Source organism: Sorex fumeus, unplaced genomic scaffold, assembly GCF_029834395.1.
Source record: "Sorex fumeus unplaced genomic scaffold, SorFum_2.1 ptg000013l, whole genome shotgun sequence".
Lineage (NCBI taxonomy): Eukaryota > Metazoa > Chordata > Mammalia > Eulipotyphla > Soricidae > Sorex > Sorex fumeus.
Genome location: NW_026606070.1, coordinates 31,139,836 through 31,157,452, shown reverse-complemented (window position 1 = coordinate 31,157,452; position 17,617 = coordinate 31,139,836). Strand labels below are relative to the sequence as shown.

The window sequence follows — 17,617 nt, the reverse complement described above, 5'->3', positions numbered from 1 at the left end:
CCACCCCCACCCCGCGCTGCAGCCCCCAGGCAGACCCGGTGGGAAAGCACAGCTCCTTCCTTCTTTTGCTGGGGAGACCACAATCAGCTCGCGAGGGGAGAGTCTGCTCCCCTCCTCCTCCCCCTGAGCCCTCAGCCCACAGACCCACCTGCCCCATGTCCCAGGAGCTGGAGGAGTAGGGGGTGAGCCGCAGAGCTCCAGGACAGGACCGAGGGCCCACCCAGCCCAAAGGGCCGCCCGCTGGAGGAACCAACCAGGAACCACCAACCACGACCATGAAGGGAGGTGCCAGAAAGCTTCTCCCAAATCCCAAGAGTGGGGCACCAGAGGAGGGGACCAGAGAGGCAAAGAGGGACAAGCCTGGAGCCTCAGATGGGTGCCACAAGACGTGAACGTCTCCCCAGTCCCCTCTAAACAAAGCTCCCGGCAGTGGGGGAAAAAAATCAAGTGACCATAATCTAGTTTATCTGATAATCCCTGGACATTCTAGAAGCATCCCCCCAAAACACACACAAAAACGTACACATACACACATGCCACACACACTTTAATAAGAGTCTGGTTTGCAGATCAGAGAGCCTACCCCATGGACCCTAAATGAAGGACTGAATAAATTATGGCTAAGTCAAAGAACAGTTACAGAGCAGTTAGCAAGAAGACACTAGATCATATGTCAGTGTAACCTTAAGTGGAATTGATGAGCAGGGAGGAAAGACAACTGCCAAAAACAAAAACAAAAATAAAAAAAAAAACTCATCTTTCATCACAACAAGCAAACACCAATTTCTACATTCATGAATATGAAAGGAAAGTATAAGGACATGTTCGGCAAATACCCTAGCAGGCTTTCGAGCAATTATGTCTAAAGCAAAAATCTTGAGTAACTTTTACCTGTACCACCTAAAAGGTCACATAAACTAAATGACTTGCTGGGCTGGGAGATGCTGACATTTCTCATCAGGTAATTGTGACCCAAAGTCAGGGCTTGGAACACCTTTTCTAGGAGCATCACTGTCACTGTCACTGTCAGTGTCATCCTGTGGTCATTCATCGATTTGCTCGAGCGGGCACCAGGAACATCTCCATTCGTCCCTGTCACGTGCTAGTGTAGCCCGATGGCATACTGGGGGCTCTTTCAGGGTCAGGGGAATGAGGACCATCATTGTTACTGTTTTTGGCATATCGAGTACGCCACAGGTAGCTTGCCAGGCTCTGCCGTGTGGGCGAAATACTCTCAGTAGCTTGCCAGGCTCTCCGAGAGGGATAGCAGCATAACGTAATAAAAACCTAGCTATTTAAAAATCAAAAAATTCACAACAGAATGGTGACGATCTCTGACTCTTGAAGCTGTCTCCCTGTATGAAATAGTTTCCCGCACACTTAAGCTCTCTCGGGGTCGGAGTGATAGGACAGCAGGTGGGTGCTTACCTTGTGCACAGCCAGTCCATATCTGACCCCCAGCACCCAACTGTTCTCCTGAGCACCATCTGGAGTGATCCCTGAGCACAGAGCCAGGACTAAGTCCTGCGCACCACTGCGTATGGCCCCAAAACAAACAAAAACCAGTCTCATGTGTCAGGGGCTGGAGCGATAGATAGCACAGCGGTAGGGGATTTGCCTTGTGCGGAGCCAGCCTGGCCGAGCCGGGTTCGACTCCTCCGCTCCTATCGAAGAGCCCAGCAAGCTACCAAGAGTACCTTGCCCGTACAGCAAAGCCTGGCAAGCTACCCGTGACGTATTCAATATGCCAAACACAGTAACAGCAAGTCTCAAAATGAAGACGTTCCTGGGCCCGCTCGAGCAAATCGATGAACAACGGGAGGACAGTGCTACAGTGCTATGTGTCAGGTAATTTCTATGAATAGTATCTTTTAGTTTGATAAGGCGGCCAAAGTTATGCACCAAGGCAGGCAGTATACTTCTTGCGTATGGTGCTCACTCAGTGGAGTGAGAGGGAGGAGAAAATAGCTAACATGCAGACTGTAGGGCCACTAAATCAAAACGTCTGGGGGTAGAAGGCTGGTGAGATACAGCAGGTACGGCACTTGCCTTGCATGTGGATGGCCAGGGTTCAATCTCTGGCACCCCATATCGGAAGCCATTACTGAGCAAGCCCCGAGCAATGTCAGGTTGTGGCCCACCCCCTCCCCCAAAAAACCTGTTCTAGCGGTCCGGGGTAGTATCCCAGAGTCTTAACTCATAATAAAAGAAGTTAGCCATTCTTCATATCCCCAAAGAACCCGCTAAGTACCCTTATTTCTAAAGCAAGTTGCTAGCATCTTTAAAGCTATACATTTCAGCATTCCATAAGGCCATGTTCATCGTGTTTGGAAAACTAAAGCTCGGGGAATGTTCTGGATTACAGGGCAAACTGTAATCCCATGCACAAGCAGGCTCCCATCACAGGGGTTCCTAGCCCCGGGATGTAAACACCAAGAAACACGTTCCAGGAAGAATGTCATTTCACAATTGCCTTCTCTGAAGAACTTCAGGTAGACAAAGGTACACCCAGGTAGACAAAGAAAACGTGCCAGGTTCCGCCTGGTCATTCTCACTGGAAGGACCCTCCCCCCTCCCCCCGCCAAGTCGGTTTTAATTAAGCAAAGTAACAACCAGGTAACCTGAGGCGGGAGGCTGGCAAGCCCGGAAACACTGGCATTCACCCGATGCGCGAGAGATCTCCTCCACCCCTGTGAACGGCCCTTCGTCCTGCCAGCACAGCGTTCCCTTCCACCTCAGGCTTCCTTTCCACGCCAACCTTTCTCGACTTTTTGCCGGGCCTCCCTGACTTTCCCTGTTGATGCTCCTTATCCCAGTTTTCAGACACAATCAGCGCTGCAGGCCTGACTTGCAGGCCACCTCCCCCAAGCCCCCCACCACTCCCTACCCCTGATTTACACCCATCCAGCACAATCAGTCCCTTCAGAGAGGCTCAAACCTCCCTAAGGGACAAGAACGTGTGCACTTTAAACCACAGAGGTACCATTTCACACCTCTTCTCAGGCTGGCAAAGACCTTCAGTCCCAGGAGACCCGGAGTCTGCAGGCCAGGGAGCAGCTGGAACTCGACAGCCCTGCTGGGTAGGACAAACCCAGTGAGGTCCCCACGGCCAGGACACCTGCTTTCCTCTGACGGGGCCATTTCCCACCAAGAAAACCAGAGGGAGAGGCCAGGGCGATAGTACAGCGGGAAGGGCATTTTCCTTGCACGTGGCGGGCCCAGGTTTGATCCCTGGCACTTATAAGGTCCCCCGCACCCTGACAGGATTGATCCCTGAGTGCAGAGCCAAGAGCATCACTGTGTGATACCAAAGCAGGGTGGGGAGGGGAGGGGGGGAAAGGAAACAGAGAGAAACTTGAAATAGACACATACACAGGAGCCAAGTTCAAAGTTGATCATCATTGTGGAATGGACCACACACACCACTACAAATCTGAGTGACCATCAACAACGCAGGAATATGCTGTGGTCATTCTTGACGGCACATTAGACAGCCATTCAAGTGACATGGAATGAGACGTGTCTCAGGTAAACGGAGAAGAGCTTGTTTGGCATCCCTGAGCATGTTTAAAACATGCTACACGTGGCCTGTGAATGCACACACCACATAACTCAAAATCAGTCCCTGGAGGGGGAGACAAGGAGACAGAGAAGGGTGCCCAGGTTTCAAATCTATCGCAATATTTTATTTCCTCACAGGGTGGTGGACACATGAATATTCATTCTATTATCCTGTTTCCTGGAGGCCTGAAATTTACCACCACTCAGAAAAAGCGCCCCAAACATGAGCTACTTTAAAGCATTTGTGGGAGAAGTGGAAAATGAATCCCCCCAGTGGGTGGAGGAGCCTCAGGGATCCCCCACCCACAGGCACTCTTCAGGTGGACCACAGAGGAATATCCTTCTCAGAAGCCCTGGAGAGGACTCAGGCCAGCACCACATCCTGAACCATCTTCCCAAAACACAAACATCCCCGAAGTCTTCAGGGCCCCAGTTAGCACAAACACCTCTCTTGGAGAGAGAAGGCAGGGATTAAGGAACTTGCCTCACATGGGGCCAACCCGAGTCCCATTCCCGGCATCCTATATGGAGTGAGCCCTGAGTACAGAGTCAGGAGTAAGCTCTGAGCACTACGGGGGGGGGGGGGGGGGGGGACCAGCAAGCAGAACGATCAGCAACTTCTAAAACTACATGGTTTCCCTCACAGTAGAAGGTTTTATTATCAGAGGTCTATTTTTTATTTTATCTTTTTATTATTATTAAGGTTAGTTTTGGTCAGAGAAGTCAACTCCACGAAAGGACACCATCCTGGGGGCTGAGAAGAAAGTCCGTGCTCTGGGCTCCAGGTTGGGTCCCCTGCATGACACGGGCTCTGGAGCACTGCAGAGGAGCACCCCCACACACAGCCTCCTGTGAAGAGGGTGACAGTTCTCCCAGCTCACTTCGGGCTACTTCCATGGGCGCGCTAAAGATACGGTTAAGATCCCAAGAGAAACCTTTCTGACGACCTCATTCCAATAAACTAGAGACAGATCAGCATGGGGGCAGGAGGTGGGGGGAGGCAGACATCCAAACCAGAGACACGTCTCTTGTTCTCTCTTAACTGCTAAGAAATCAGAACTTCGGTTCTTTTCAATTACAGCCCAAATACACCAACATTCTGGATTAGTGGAAAATAAATAGGTTCCTTATTCTTTGGGTGATATGGGAGAACATCAAATTGATATATGATACATAGAAATATAGTATTAAAATCTACAATTGTGGAGTTGGAGTTGGAGCGATAGTACAAAGGGTAGGGTGTTTGCCTTGCAAGCAGCCGACCCAGGTTCCATCCCCGGCATCCCATATGGTCCCCCAGAACTGCCCGGAGTAATTCCTGAGTGCAGAGCCAGGAGTAACTATTTAGCATCACCAGGTGGTACCCACCCCCCAAAAAATAAAAAGGGACAAAAATAATCTTTAATTGTAACTAAAATATTGGCAAGCAACTATGTTTTACTCTAGAAGTCCAATGCATGTGGGGTGTGTGTGTGTGTGTGTGTGTGTGTGTGTGTGTGTGTGTGTGTGTGTAGGTGGTTAGGGGGAAGGACCCTAGCAAAACCTGTGTGTAATTGTCAGGCCCTGACCAAACACAAATCCTACTTATGAGAACTAAGAGGTCGAGGGGGATGGGGGGAGAAACAAAACATAATTTTTCTCTTAAACTTCAACCTACCCACCCTAGACTGCAATTTCTGAACTCTGTCAACAATCCCAGTAAATTCTCACACAACACTTGAACCCTTTTAAGCTGTTAGAGCCCTGTAAACCGTTTTCAATGTGAAGCATAAGTAACAGTAGCCGGGCAAGATGCAAGTTACCGCTTCTTCCAAATTAACAGAGATTCACATACTTTTCAATCACCAAAACATTACTTTCCACTCTTCTCACATTTGCCTCAGGTAAGTAATTAACCTACAAGAGTAACATCTGATAAAAATGAAGATTCCAAGGTCGGGTCCGAAGGTGCCATTAGACTCCTGACAACACAGACTCCAAGACACTCTCAGTGACATTACCTAAAGAATCATCTAGTTTCTAAAAAATAATAAATAAAAAATGTTTTTAAATCATCTCGTTTTGTTCACTTTTGTTACTTTTACTTTCCTTTCACATGAAAGTGACTTTAGTTCTTCCCATACACCCGAGCTGAATCCATGACTATCAAAAGGTTACTTACGGGGGGGGGGACCAAGATATAGGGCAGGGGTTAAGACAGCTGCCCCACACATACAAGGCCCACCCCGGTTCAATCTCCGGTACCCCTGAGCACCGCCAGGAGTGATCCCTGAGCACAGAGCCAAGAGTAAGCCCTGAGCACTACCAGGCATCATCCAATCCTCCATCCCCACCAAAAATATAGAACACTATCTGGCAAGCTCCACAGTGTTAAACAAGGGAAGTAGGTACTCAAAAGGTTGTGAGGTAAGAAATGTAGATTTTATGAAGACTCAGAAAATGTTTCTCACTAAAAAATTCAGGATGACCAAAGAAATGGCAGTTTTATATTGGTGGGGGGTAATGGGCACTGGTGAAGGGATTGGTGTTGGAATAATATAAGACTGGAACTCAATCCTAAATATCTTTGTAGCTTTTTAATTCACAGTGAGGAAGGAAGGAAGGAAGGAAGGAAGGAAGGAAGGAAGGAAGGAAGGAGGGAGGGAGGGAGGGAGGGAGGGAGGGAGGGAGGGAGGGAAGGAAGGAAGAAAGAAAGAAAGAAAGAAAGAAAGAAAGAAAGAAAGAAAGAGAAGAGAAAGAGAGGGAGGGAGGAAGAGAGGGAGGGAGGAAGGGAGGGAGGGAGGGAGGGAGGGAGGGAGGAAAGAAAGAAAGAAAGAAAGAAAGAAAGAAAGAAAGAAAGAAAGAAAGAAAGAAAGAAAGAGAAGGAAGGAAGGAAAGAAAGAAAGAAAGAAAGAAAGAAAGAAAGAAAGAAAGGAAAGAAAAGAAAAGAGGGAGGGAGAAGACAAAGAAAAAAGTTGGGGCCAGAATGAGAGTACAGCAGACAGGGCTGTACACAGTCAACCCTGATGGTCCCGCCCCCCCCCCCCCCCCCTCAAGCACCGCCAGGAGTAATTCCTGAGTACAGATACAGGAGTAACTAACTCCTGAGCATCACTGGATTTGACCCTCAGAAAGGCAAAAAAATAAAAGAAAAGAAAAAACGTGGGGGGGGGGGGTTACCATGACAAATCAAAAATGACTTAAGGACTGAGAGAGCTAGTACAGAGGCTAATGCACTTGCCTAGCAGGTGCCTGCAGCCAGGACCTGGGTTTGAATCCTGCCACACCACTAGGCGTGTGGCTCCTGAACACAGAGCCAAAATTGTGTCCTTGAAGACTGCCAGGTGTTCCGGCCCAGAAGGAAGAAAAGAAAGAAAATTAAAGCAGGGAAGGAGCGCTCTGTTGCAGGAGTTCTCGTAAGATGCTCTTTCGGGGCGGCGTGAGAAAGAGTATCTCTCAGTTTTGTAAGTTATGAAAAAATGAAGATTCCAAGAACGACAACGTGTCCAAAGGTGCCATTAGACTCCTGATGGCACAGACTCCGTGACACTCTCTGTGACACTGACTATAATCAAGCCCTCAGAGACAGCAGAGAACTGTCAAACCTGTGTCAAGCGCGAGTATTCTGTCAGAAAGCAGCCAACGCCTGCCACACTCGGGGTGTCTGCCCCACGGCGTGCCGAGGCTGCGTGCCCTTTCCCAGCACGCCTGTCACTCTGCTCAGAGCCACTCCGTCCCACCCCTGGTGTGCCCCCCAGCCCCCAGAAGAAACCCCAGGCTCCAAGGGGAGGAGAAGGGGCAGGCGCAGCTCACACACTCAGCCAAGCCCCGGCACGCACGTAAGGATGGGCCCGCACTGACAAACTGACCCTATCTGGGCACAGAACGGACTGATCCTTTTCGGTGACACATGGCATTTCTCTCGGCGACAACGTCCCGCCGGATCCACCCCACGGGACTCGAAGCGGAGCAGCTGCTCCACGGCACTTTGCATCTGTACAGTCACGTGGGGGGGGAAGGTCTACTGGGTTTGTGCTAACACACGCTTCCTGTTCAGAAAATAACCTCCAGCTCCAGGAAAAAAAAAAAAAACTTCAGTTTTTGAAAACTGACCCCCAGAGACCCTTCCTTCCATTCGTGGGCCCACGGAGCACACGGCGGATGTTAAGCCCAGGACAAAAAAATCAGAGAATTAAAAACAAGGGACATTTCCTCCTGCTTGGTTGCAGGCAGGGCTTTATGAAAATTACAACACACCAGCCAAACAAGCTTTACTATCTCTGGACCAGGCTTGCTTATGTGGCTAAGCTGACATGCCCCAAGCCAGTTGATCAAGAATCACCGTGGCAGAAATTCACATGCAAGTAAAATTCAACATCCAATGGGCCGTAAAACATCAGGGGTGGCTGCGGAGAGGTGGGGGGGTGGGGGGGCGGTGAATACTTTCCAAGACTTCTGTGTCTAAAGCTGGCACCAGGAGTGGGAGAAAAGATGGGGATTTATTTCTCAGTCACGTGCTGCCAGTTCTGTTTCTGCTTTGCTGGATTCTTGTCTGGTGAAGGAAATAAATCTGCTTTTCAGGGCTTTTTCCTGGTTTGCCTTAGTCCCACCTAGAAGGACGATCTAATGTCTTTCTGGACATATCAGCCAATTTAAAATAGGCCAAACAACCATCCTTTAAAAAAAAAAAAGTACTGCAGGACCAAGGAGACAGTTCAAGAGGTAAAGGACATGCCCAACACAACCCGGGCCCAAAGTCTGACCCGTGGCACTGATGGGTGTGTGTCTCTCTGGTGTTCCCTCTGCCACTCCATGCCAAGCTCTGCCGGGAGGGGCCCCGCACACCCCAACACTGACCAGTGCATAAAATACGTGAATAATGCCATCACCCCTATGTGCTCTTACTGCCAATGCTCAGACCCAGCTGAGAGCAACTGGAGTCAGAGTGGAAGGATCCGTGAGCGCTGTGGAGGAACCCCACCATGAGGAGACACCCCAGAAGACGTACCTGGAAGCAATTCATCACCAAGAGAAGAAGGCTCTAAAGAGGAGTCGCGGTGAAGGCTGAGGTCTGGTCAGGAGCACAGAACTGCTCTGGGAAGTGAGGGCGGGAGTGGCAGGGATGACCTGCATCGCCCGGTGGGTGGGGCGGGTGAGGGATTCCCACCCAGCCTCCTGCACAGCCACTCAGCTGGGTTTGCATAAGTGAGCATGTGGGCTGTGGGCCGGCTGCTGCCCGCAGGTCCAAGATGGCACCGTTTCCATTGTCCTCTGAACAATTGGAAGGTGGCCCCATAATGAGAAAGCCGATGCCTGTAATACAGCTTACACTCCCAGGGCACTTCTGCAGTCCTGGAGCCCGGTTAACCCACTTAATACCCAAGGCCTAGGCAAAAGGAACCACTCTGCCCCTTTTGGAGAGAAAGCAAGTAAAGATAAAGGGCAGCTAGTTCAAGGGCAAAAAGCAAGTCGGTAGGGGCTGGAACGATAGTACAGTGGGGAAGGGTACTTGCCTTACATGGAAGTCTGATCCTTGGCACCCCATTGGGTCCCCCCCAAGCTATGTTCAGGAGTGAACCCTGCACATAGAGCCAGGAGTAAGCCCTGAGCACTGCTAGATGGGTCACAATAACAAAACCAAAACCACCAAAAAAGCAAATCCTTGAGCCAAGATGTCCGACTAAGCCCCAACTTGTCATCAATCACTCAAATCACAGTGTCCTGGGACCAGAAATACTACAGGGTTCAAGATGCTCCCTTGAGCAATAGTGCCGCAGGTAGGGTTTTTGCCGTGCAGACGACTGACCCAGGTTCCATCATCCGACCCAGGTTCCATTATCCGGCATCCCATATGGTTTCCTGAGTACAGAGCCAGGAGAAACCCCTGGGCATCACTGAGTGTGATGCAAAAAGGGGGGGGGGGGGGAGTGAAAGAACAGGAAATTACCTGATTATTGGGGCTGTGAAGGATCCAATCTTAGAGCACCCAGCAGCACCAGCGCTCATGTTCCCCTCCCCCCCACCCCTGGCGAAACAACTCTACTTGTGAATAATTCCTCACTTTACCTGTGCAAGGATCCTGAACCACATACTGGGGTGGGAGAAGGGGGGTTGTTGGGGGGGACACCACATGAGGGATGACTCTACAGCCGGCCACCGTCCTGGTCTGCTCCCCTTCCCCCGTCCCCTTGCCCCCCACCCCACCTGGGTCCAACCCAGCCTGAGTCCAAGTGGCTGAATCTGACCATAAACAGGCTGTGACAGTCCGCCCAGACGTGCCCAGAGCCCCACCTGGGACAGAGGAGGAAGAGAAAGGCAGAGGGTCTGCTACCTCTTGGGACACACCAGCTCTCAAGTTCCCAACAAGGACAAGAGGTGGCACCAACCACATGCGGGACCAGCCTGATGCCCGGTACCATGACATTCACGGTGTGCCCTGCAGGGTTCCCCCCCACACACACACACACACACGGAGCAGCTGGCGGGAGCCTAGAGAGGAACCGAGGAGCGAGGCTTGACCTTCTCTCCCTACGCCCAGCAGCACAGCACCCTTGGTCTGCGAGAGGAAGAGAGGCAACGGGGAAATCTCTCCAGGAGCTCCCACCTCCCCGGGCTTGTTCCAGCTCCGGGCAGCCTGGGCGTGGGCTGTCGTCCAGCTGGGGCGAACACCCAGGCTGGCTGACCGTGCCAGCCTGGAGCTTACATTCGGCTCGGGAGTGCTCCTGTGCCCTGTGTTCCTCTTGTGCCCCAGAATGCAGGGCAGGAGAACGAAAAAAAAAAAAACGCACACACACAGCTGAGATGGAGAAAGGGCAGCGGATCCCCTTACCCACCACCCCCACCTGCCGCCAGGGCTTTTGCATCAAGGCTCCTCTGGATCCCTTCCGAGGACTGAATTAGGAGCATAGCATCCCCCAAAAGGACAGGACTGGAACACGATTTCAGCAGCGGGGGTGGGGGTTGTTTGAGGCATTTTCAGACGGGAGGGGAGGGAGGGGGGAGGCAAGCGATGGCTGGAGAGTGAAGGAAGGTCCAGCTCACACCCTCCCACGCTGCCCAGGGGGGCAGTGCCTTACTCAGAGAAGGTTGGGGGGTGGGGAGCAAGCAGGATGCCAGCAAGGTGCAAATCCGGGGAGGAAGGGGGTGGAGGGGGGGCGGGGAGAGAGTTGGAGGCGATTCCGACACAAACTGCGAAGGACGTTCGGCAATGCCAGAAGCCCAAGTTCCACGGGCCGCCCTGTCCCCGGACCCACGCGCCGGCCCGAGCGGGAGAGGTCCCCCGGGCAGCGGCGGGCACGCCCACCTGGCTCGCCAGGGTCCTCGCAGCCCGGGCGGGGGGGGCGCCGCACACCTCCTCCTCTTATTCCTCCTCCTCCTCCTCCTCCTCTTCCTCCTCCTTTTCCTCCTCCTCCTCCTCCTCCACGCCTCCGGCCGGCCGCGCCCTCCGGACGGCCACCGATAACAAGTGCCCGCTCCGCCCCGGAGGGCCCCCGGCTCCCGACGGCGGCGCCCCCGAGCCCCCAGACCCAGACCCCGACCCCGGCCCCGGCCCCGGCCCCCCCCCGCAGCGGGGACCCCCGCGCCGCGCTGCTCCCTCCCACCCCCACCCCCGCCCCCGACCGGCTCCCCGCAGGCCGCGGCGACGCTGCCCAGGGCGGGCGCGGGCGCGGGCGCGGGCCGGAGCGGGGCGGCCGCGGGCCGAGCTCGGGCGGCCGCCCCGGCCCGCGCCGCGGCCACTCACCATATTACAGATGGAGGCGATGTTGCGGACAGTCATGGGGCTAGCGGTGCTCGCGGCCGTCCCGCAGCGCCATCTTTACGGGGTGAGGGCCGCGCTGGCCATGGTGGCGGAGGCCGGCGGGCGGGCGGGCGGGCCGAGGGGCGGGGAGAGCGGAGCGGGGGAGCCTGGGCCGCGGCGGGGGCGGGGCCGCGCGCGCGCGGGGAGGGGCCTCGCGCGCCAACTCCCCGGGCCGCGGGGGCGGGGGCGGCGGGCCGGCTGGGCTCCGGCCCCCGCACCCCATGGTGCCCACCCCTCCGCGCACACACGCGCGCACACACACACAACACGCACTCGCGCGCGCTCCTACACGCGCACACACGCACACACACCCCAAGCTCTGCCAGGAGTCATTCCTAAGTGCAGAGCCACGGGTAGCCCCAGAGCATCGCCGGGGAACCCCCCCACACACACACACATATATATATATGCACCACACACGCACTCGCACACACACGCACTCACACGGGCGCGCGCTCACACACGCGCACACGCACACACTCCCCAAGCTCTGCCAGGAGTCATTCCTAAAGTGCAGAGCCATGAGTAGCCCCAGAACATCGCGTGTGTGCCCCTGCTCTCACACACACACACACACACACACACACTCCAAACTCTGCCTGGAGTCATTCCTAAGTGCAGAGCCACGAGTAGCCCCAGAGCATCGACAGTGTACCCCTGCACACACACACACACATATGCACAACACACGCATGCGCACACACACGCACTCACACACACACACACATCCCAAGCTCTGCCAGGAGTCATCTCTAAGTGCAGAGCCACGAGTAGCCCCAGAGCATCGACAGTGTACCCCTGCACACACACACACACACACACACACACACACACACACACACCAAGCTCTGCCAGGAGTCATCCCTAAGTGCAGAGCCACGAGTAGCCCCAGAACATCGCCAGGGTGCCCCCGCACACACAGACACACACAGACACACACACACCAAGCTCTGCCAGGAGTCATTCCTAAGTGCAGAGCCACAAGTAGCCCCAGAGCATCAAGCACTGCCGGAGTACCCCCCCACACACACACACATACACATGCACAACACACGCACACGTGCGCGCACACACACACACCCCAAGCTCTGCCAGGAGTCATCCCTAAGTGCAAAGCCACGAGTAGCCCCAGAGCATCGCCAGGGTGCCCCACCAAAAAAAAACAAAATCAACTTGTTCGTTTGTTGAGGGGGTCACACCTGGCTGTGTTCAAGGCGCTCTGCTCAGGGATCTCTCTGAGCAACAGGATTCTGGGAACCCTGCAGGATTCGGGGGACTGAACCCAGGCTGAGTGCCCTACCCACTGGGCTCACACTCCAACCCCCAGCTTTTTAGATCCTCCCTAAAAGGAGAATTTCCAGTCTCTTAGCAAAGCCATCCGGGACCCACAGAGTAAAGCGAGCAGCTATGGGCACCCAGGCGCCCAGAGAGGAAGAGGGGTCTGGGTGTGGGCTGGGCCCCTGGGCATCAGCAGCAGGACCCGCGGGAGTCTTGGGTGTGCCACGGCAGGGATGAGGATCTGTCCAGAGAGCTGTATGAATGCAGAAGGAATGAATGAGCACCCAGCTTTCCCCCGTTTCAAAGCGGCAGCGCTGGGATGCCAGCCATAGCACAGCGGGTGGGGTACTTATCTAACACACAGCTGACCAGGTTGGAATCCCCACACTCCATCGCCAGGGGTTCTATCCCTGAGTTGAGAGCCAAGAGTAAGCCCTGAGCAACGCCAGAGGTGTAACCCCCCCCCACACCCAATCCCTTCCACCATCCCCCCAAAGATAGCCGCAGCTATAGTATAGTGGGAAGGGCACACATCTGGAACACAGACAACTCAGGGTTCAATCCCTGGCATCCCATATGGTTCCTTGAGCATTGCTAGGAGTGACCCCTGAGCATTGCCAAGTATGGCACAAAAACAAACCAACAAAGCAAAAAGACTCCCCGGGTTCAGGGACCACCCAGCACCTCTGGGTTGTGAGAAAGGGGTCTGGATCTGCTTTGACACATTTTCTGCAAGATAGGTCTTGCTCCTGCTTCTCTACACGCTTACCAGATCACTGCACACACGTACAGAGACAAACATAGGGTAAAGGAGACTATTTCCGAAGGTGGAAGATAATTGAACATACAACACATTTCCAGCACCAGATCATTCTACATGTCAAGCTGCAATTCTGCGCTTTCAGCACAGAAGAGTTAGCAGTGAAAGGGGTGATCCATTCTCAAAACTATCTACTTAAGGACAAGCGATATCAGAAGAGAAATAGACATAACTGAACATCTATCTCACCCACGGTAACACATTGGCCAAAGATCATGTTTCCTAGTCTCCAGTATTTAGTTGTAGTACATTACGATTTGAAGATATTTGGTTACTATTCCCAGTCCTGGAGTGACTGGAATTTTGTGGGGCTTCTATTTATGTCAATTAACTGAAGGAATGATATTCCTGCTAACAGGAATATTTCTGTCTAAAGCTTATTTCCAAACATCTTAATTGGTGATAACTAACTTTAACTGGGGGTGGGGTTGATCTTCACCCAGCAGCATAGCTTAATGGATCAAATACATTGCTAGCAATTGAACCTGGTTCACCTGCATACAAGGTAAGCGCCCTGCTCACTGCAACTATCTCCCCAGCCCCTGACTTTTATTACTGATCACTGCCAGTCCCGATGCACTTTACACATGATTCCTGTCATCACCATAACTCATGTCTGGCCTTTTGAGTAATAGTAAAATAAGCTTTAGAAAATCAAGTCTCGGGTGTTGGAATACTGTATGACTGATATCCAATCTTGATCAGCTTTGTAAGGGTATGTCTCACAGTGATTTAATAAAAAAAATGTTGAAAGGAAGGACAAAAGAAAGAAGGAAAGGAAGGAAGGAAGGAAGGAGAAAGGAAGGAAGGAAGGAAGGAAGGAGGGAGGGAGGAAGGAGGGAGGGAGGGAGGGAGGAAGGAAGGAGGGAGGGAGGGAGGGAGGGAGGAAGGAAGGAAGGAAGGAAGGAAGGAAGGAAGGAAGGTGTTGGAATACTGTATGACTGATATCCAATCTTGATCAGCTTTGTAAGGGTATGTCTCACAGTGATTTAATAAAAAAAAAGTTGAAAGGAAGGACAAAAGAAAGAAGGAAAGGAAGGAAGGAAGGAAGGAGAAAGGAAGGAAGGAAGGAAGGAAGGAGGGAGGGAGGAAGGAAGGAGGGAGGAAGGAAGGAAGGAAGGAAGGAAGGAAGGAAGGAAGGAAGGAGAAAGGAAGGAAGGAAGGAAGGAGGGAGGAAGGAAGGAAGGAAGGAAGGAAGGAAGGAAGGAAGGAAGGAGGGAGGGAGGGAGGGAGGGAGGGAAGGAGGGAGGAAGGAAGGAAGGAAGGAAGGAGAGAGAGAAAGAAAGAAAGAAAGAAAGAAAGAAAGAAAGAAAGAAAGAAAGAAAGAAAACCATGTCTCCTACCACCCTCATCTACCCAAGTGTTAAAAAGAAGCTACCCTGGGGCTGGAGCGATAGCACAGTGGGTAGGGTGTTTGCCTTGCACGATTCAATTCCCAGCATCTCATATGGACCCCTGAGCACAGCCAGGGGTAATTTCTGAGTGCAAAGCCAAGAATAAGCCCTGTGCATCGCCAGGTGTGACCCAAAAATCAAAAGAATAAATAAACAAATAAATAAATAATAAAATAAAAAGAAGCTACCCTGCTCTTCTGGCACAAGAAGACAGACACCCCAACTATAGCCAGTAGAGAAACGGAGGCTTAGAAAAGTGAAAGTGGGACTTGAGAAATTCACAACACAAGTTCCAGAGCAACTTCCAGGCTAAGGCCCAGGCCTTGTCAATTTCATAGGCATTCCACTATAAAGGCTTGAGTCCAAAGCCTTAAATGATATGGAAATTTTATACCATAATAGAGTTCCGTATTTCTGCCAACATTGGCACGATGGATGGCCTGGTCCACAGGACTGAAAACACCACTGACATAATGAAAATGGAACATAATCTGATTACTGAGTGCTTTATCAGCAAGTTAGAAGGATCTTTTGCAGGTCTTTTAACAGCCTGTAGTTTAAAATTGAAGTGTTCAATACAGACAAACACCCAGACTGAAACCCGGCCGTGAATTACATACACAACAAATCAATTGAACACAGTCGATCTTGTCAGACTCATGAATAATTAAATACATTTTTCACTACTACAAGGTTGGTATTCACAGGTCTAAATTGGAAAAGGCATCGGTTGAAGATGACTAATTCTAACCTTAGCTTCCACTCAAAGAGGGAACATTGTTTTGGAGTTGTTAAAAAGCAAAAATGATGGAAATGTTGACAAGGAATGATGTTTCACGTACTGGGCCAAGTTGATGAAAGGTTTAGAGTAGGGACTGGAAAAGGAGGGGCTGGAGTAATAGTACAGTGAGTGGAGTGTTTGCCTTCCGCACGACTGACCTGGGTTTGATCCCCAACATCCCATATGTGGCCCCAAAATGAAATAAATAAGGAAAGTTAGGACTGGGGAAAGGTGGGCGAATGGGGTAGAAGCAAGCACCAAGCAGCCTTTGTGAATGTGAGAGCAGCAAGTCATGTATTCTTGCTCACAAAGTGGGGCCAAGTTCCCAGCCCCAACATACGGAAAAAGATTCTGCATCAAGTGTGAGAAACACCCCCAGCCAGGCCTGTGGTGACATCCTCTCTTATTACCAATCCCTCAGACATTGCTCTTCTTCCTCTTAACAGCTCTGGAATTCTAGCTGGAACTTACCCTCTTCCTTTCCCAGAACTAAAGTTTGGCATTTATGTGTCCAGTCCCAGTCACTGAGCCCACTTCCGAGCTCCACCAGAGTTTCCATTTGGTTCAGGGAAGAAGATGTCATACGAGCTCAGCCAATCACAGTGAGTCCTCCCCTTCCTGAGTCTGCTGATCTGCTGGGGTCACATCTAGAGTTGTCATCTGTCCGCTGCCAGACAGAACTGTAAGAGAGATCTTAACAATACCGTGTAGGGCTCTGGAGCGATAGCACAGTGGGTAGGGTGATTGACTTGCACGCAGCTGACCCGGGTTCGATTCCCAGCATCCCATATGGTCCCCTGAGCACCACCAGGAGAAATTCCTTAGTGTGAGGCCAGGAGTAACCCCTGCGCATCCCCAGGTGTGAGCCAAAAAAAAGAAAAAGAAAAAAGAAACAACCAATGCCGTGTACCCTCTGCTTTATCTTGTGCTTTTCAGTAACTAAAGCCGGGAAAAGTCCTTGTTCTCTCTGCTCAGTTCCCAATGGCATGCTTGCTCCTCACATTGGAAAGAATCCTAATATGCTATGATCCCTTTCCATGGACCCCGATTAAATAAATTCTTAGTTCTTGATTCTGAGTCTCTCTCCCCCACCCACTAAACCTTTCTTTCTAGGTCTTCCTCCTCCAGATCTGCCTCTCCCATGAAGTCTTCCCTGATTGCTTCTTGTACCAACATCACCCAACACCCTGATCTGTTAGCATTTTCCTGTTGGGCCTCCTGGGCATTCCCTCTCTGCTTCAGTGATAGCACTCAGCAGCCTTCAGGTGTCACCCTGGACAGGTTGAGGTGCCCACGCCCTTCCTTCTATGCTCTGATGGCACCATCTTTCACACCCTCATTCACGAGGAGGACAGATAACAACTCCTATTTTACACTGATGTCGCAAAGCACTCAGTTTGGAAGCAGTGGAGTGAGCACAGACTAGCTGCATGACTGCAGGGCACATTTCTTAGTCTCTTTCTGCCTTCATTCTGTCTGTAAAGGGGCCCCCCTCACCGTGACTGGTCAGTGACCGCAGTCACTCACATGAATACTAAACTCTGACCACACACATTCTGACCACAGCTCAGTGACAGCTCTTATTATGAGTCTGCATTTGGTTAGTGACTTTCCGTACCCCCTCATCAGATATCCAGTGACAGGGCTGGTTTCATTGGCTTAGTTTTAGTTTTTGATATATTATATTATATCCATTTTGTTAATATTAAACAGGTTTTATTTTTAATTTTACAAAAGCCCCATGATTTGCAAAGTTATTCGTAGTTGGTTTGGACATACAATATCCTGGCACCAATCCCACCATTAGTGTCAGCTTCCCTCCACCAGTGTCCTCAGTTTCCCTCCTACCCCACAGCCTGCCTCCTTGGTGGGCACATTTTTAAGTTTCGTTGTTGCGCTTGGAGTCTCATGTGCCCAGTCTTGTTGGTTTTGTGGTTTGGATATAGAAATACCAATTCTCTATACCACCCACATACTCGAGCCCAGGAGGTCCTGCCCTCCACTTC

The 17,617-nt window shown here is 51.7% G+C and overlaps 1 protein-coding gene across 1 annotated transcript in view; it reads right to left on the bottom strand.

Annotated features, from left to right (window-relative positions):
- USP46 (ubiquitin specific peptidase 46) overlaps window positions 1-11,460 on the bottom strand; it is a 52,216-nt gene extending 40,756 nt beyond the window's left edge. The window contains exon 1 of the mRNA XM_056111286.1: window positions 11,282-11,460. Coding sequence (XP_055967261.1) covers window positions 11,282-11,317 — 36 coding nt within the window. The 5' untranslated portion in view covers window positions 11,318-11,460. The remainder of the gene's footprint in view (window positions 1-11,281) is intronic.
- Between the last annotated feature and the right edge of the window lie 6,157 nt (window positions 11,461-17,617).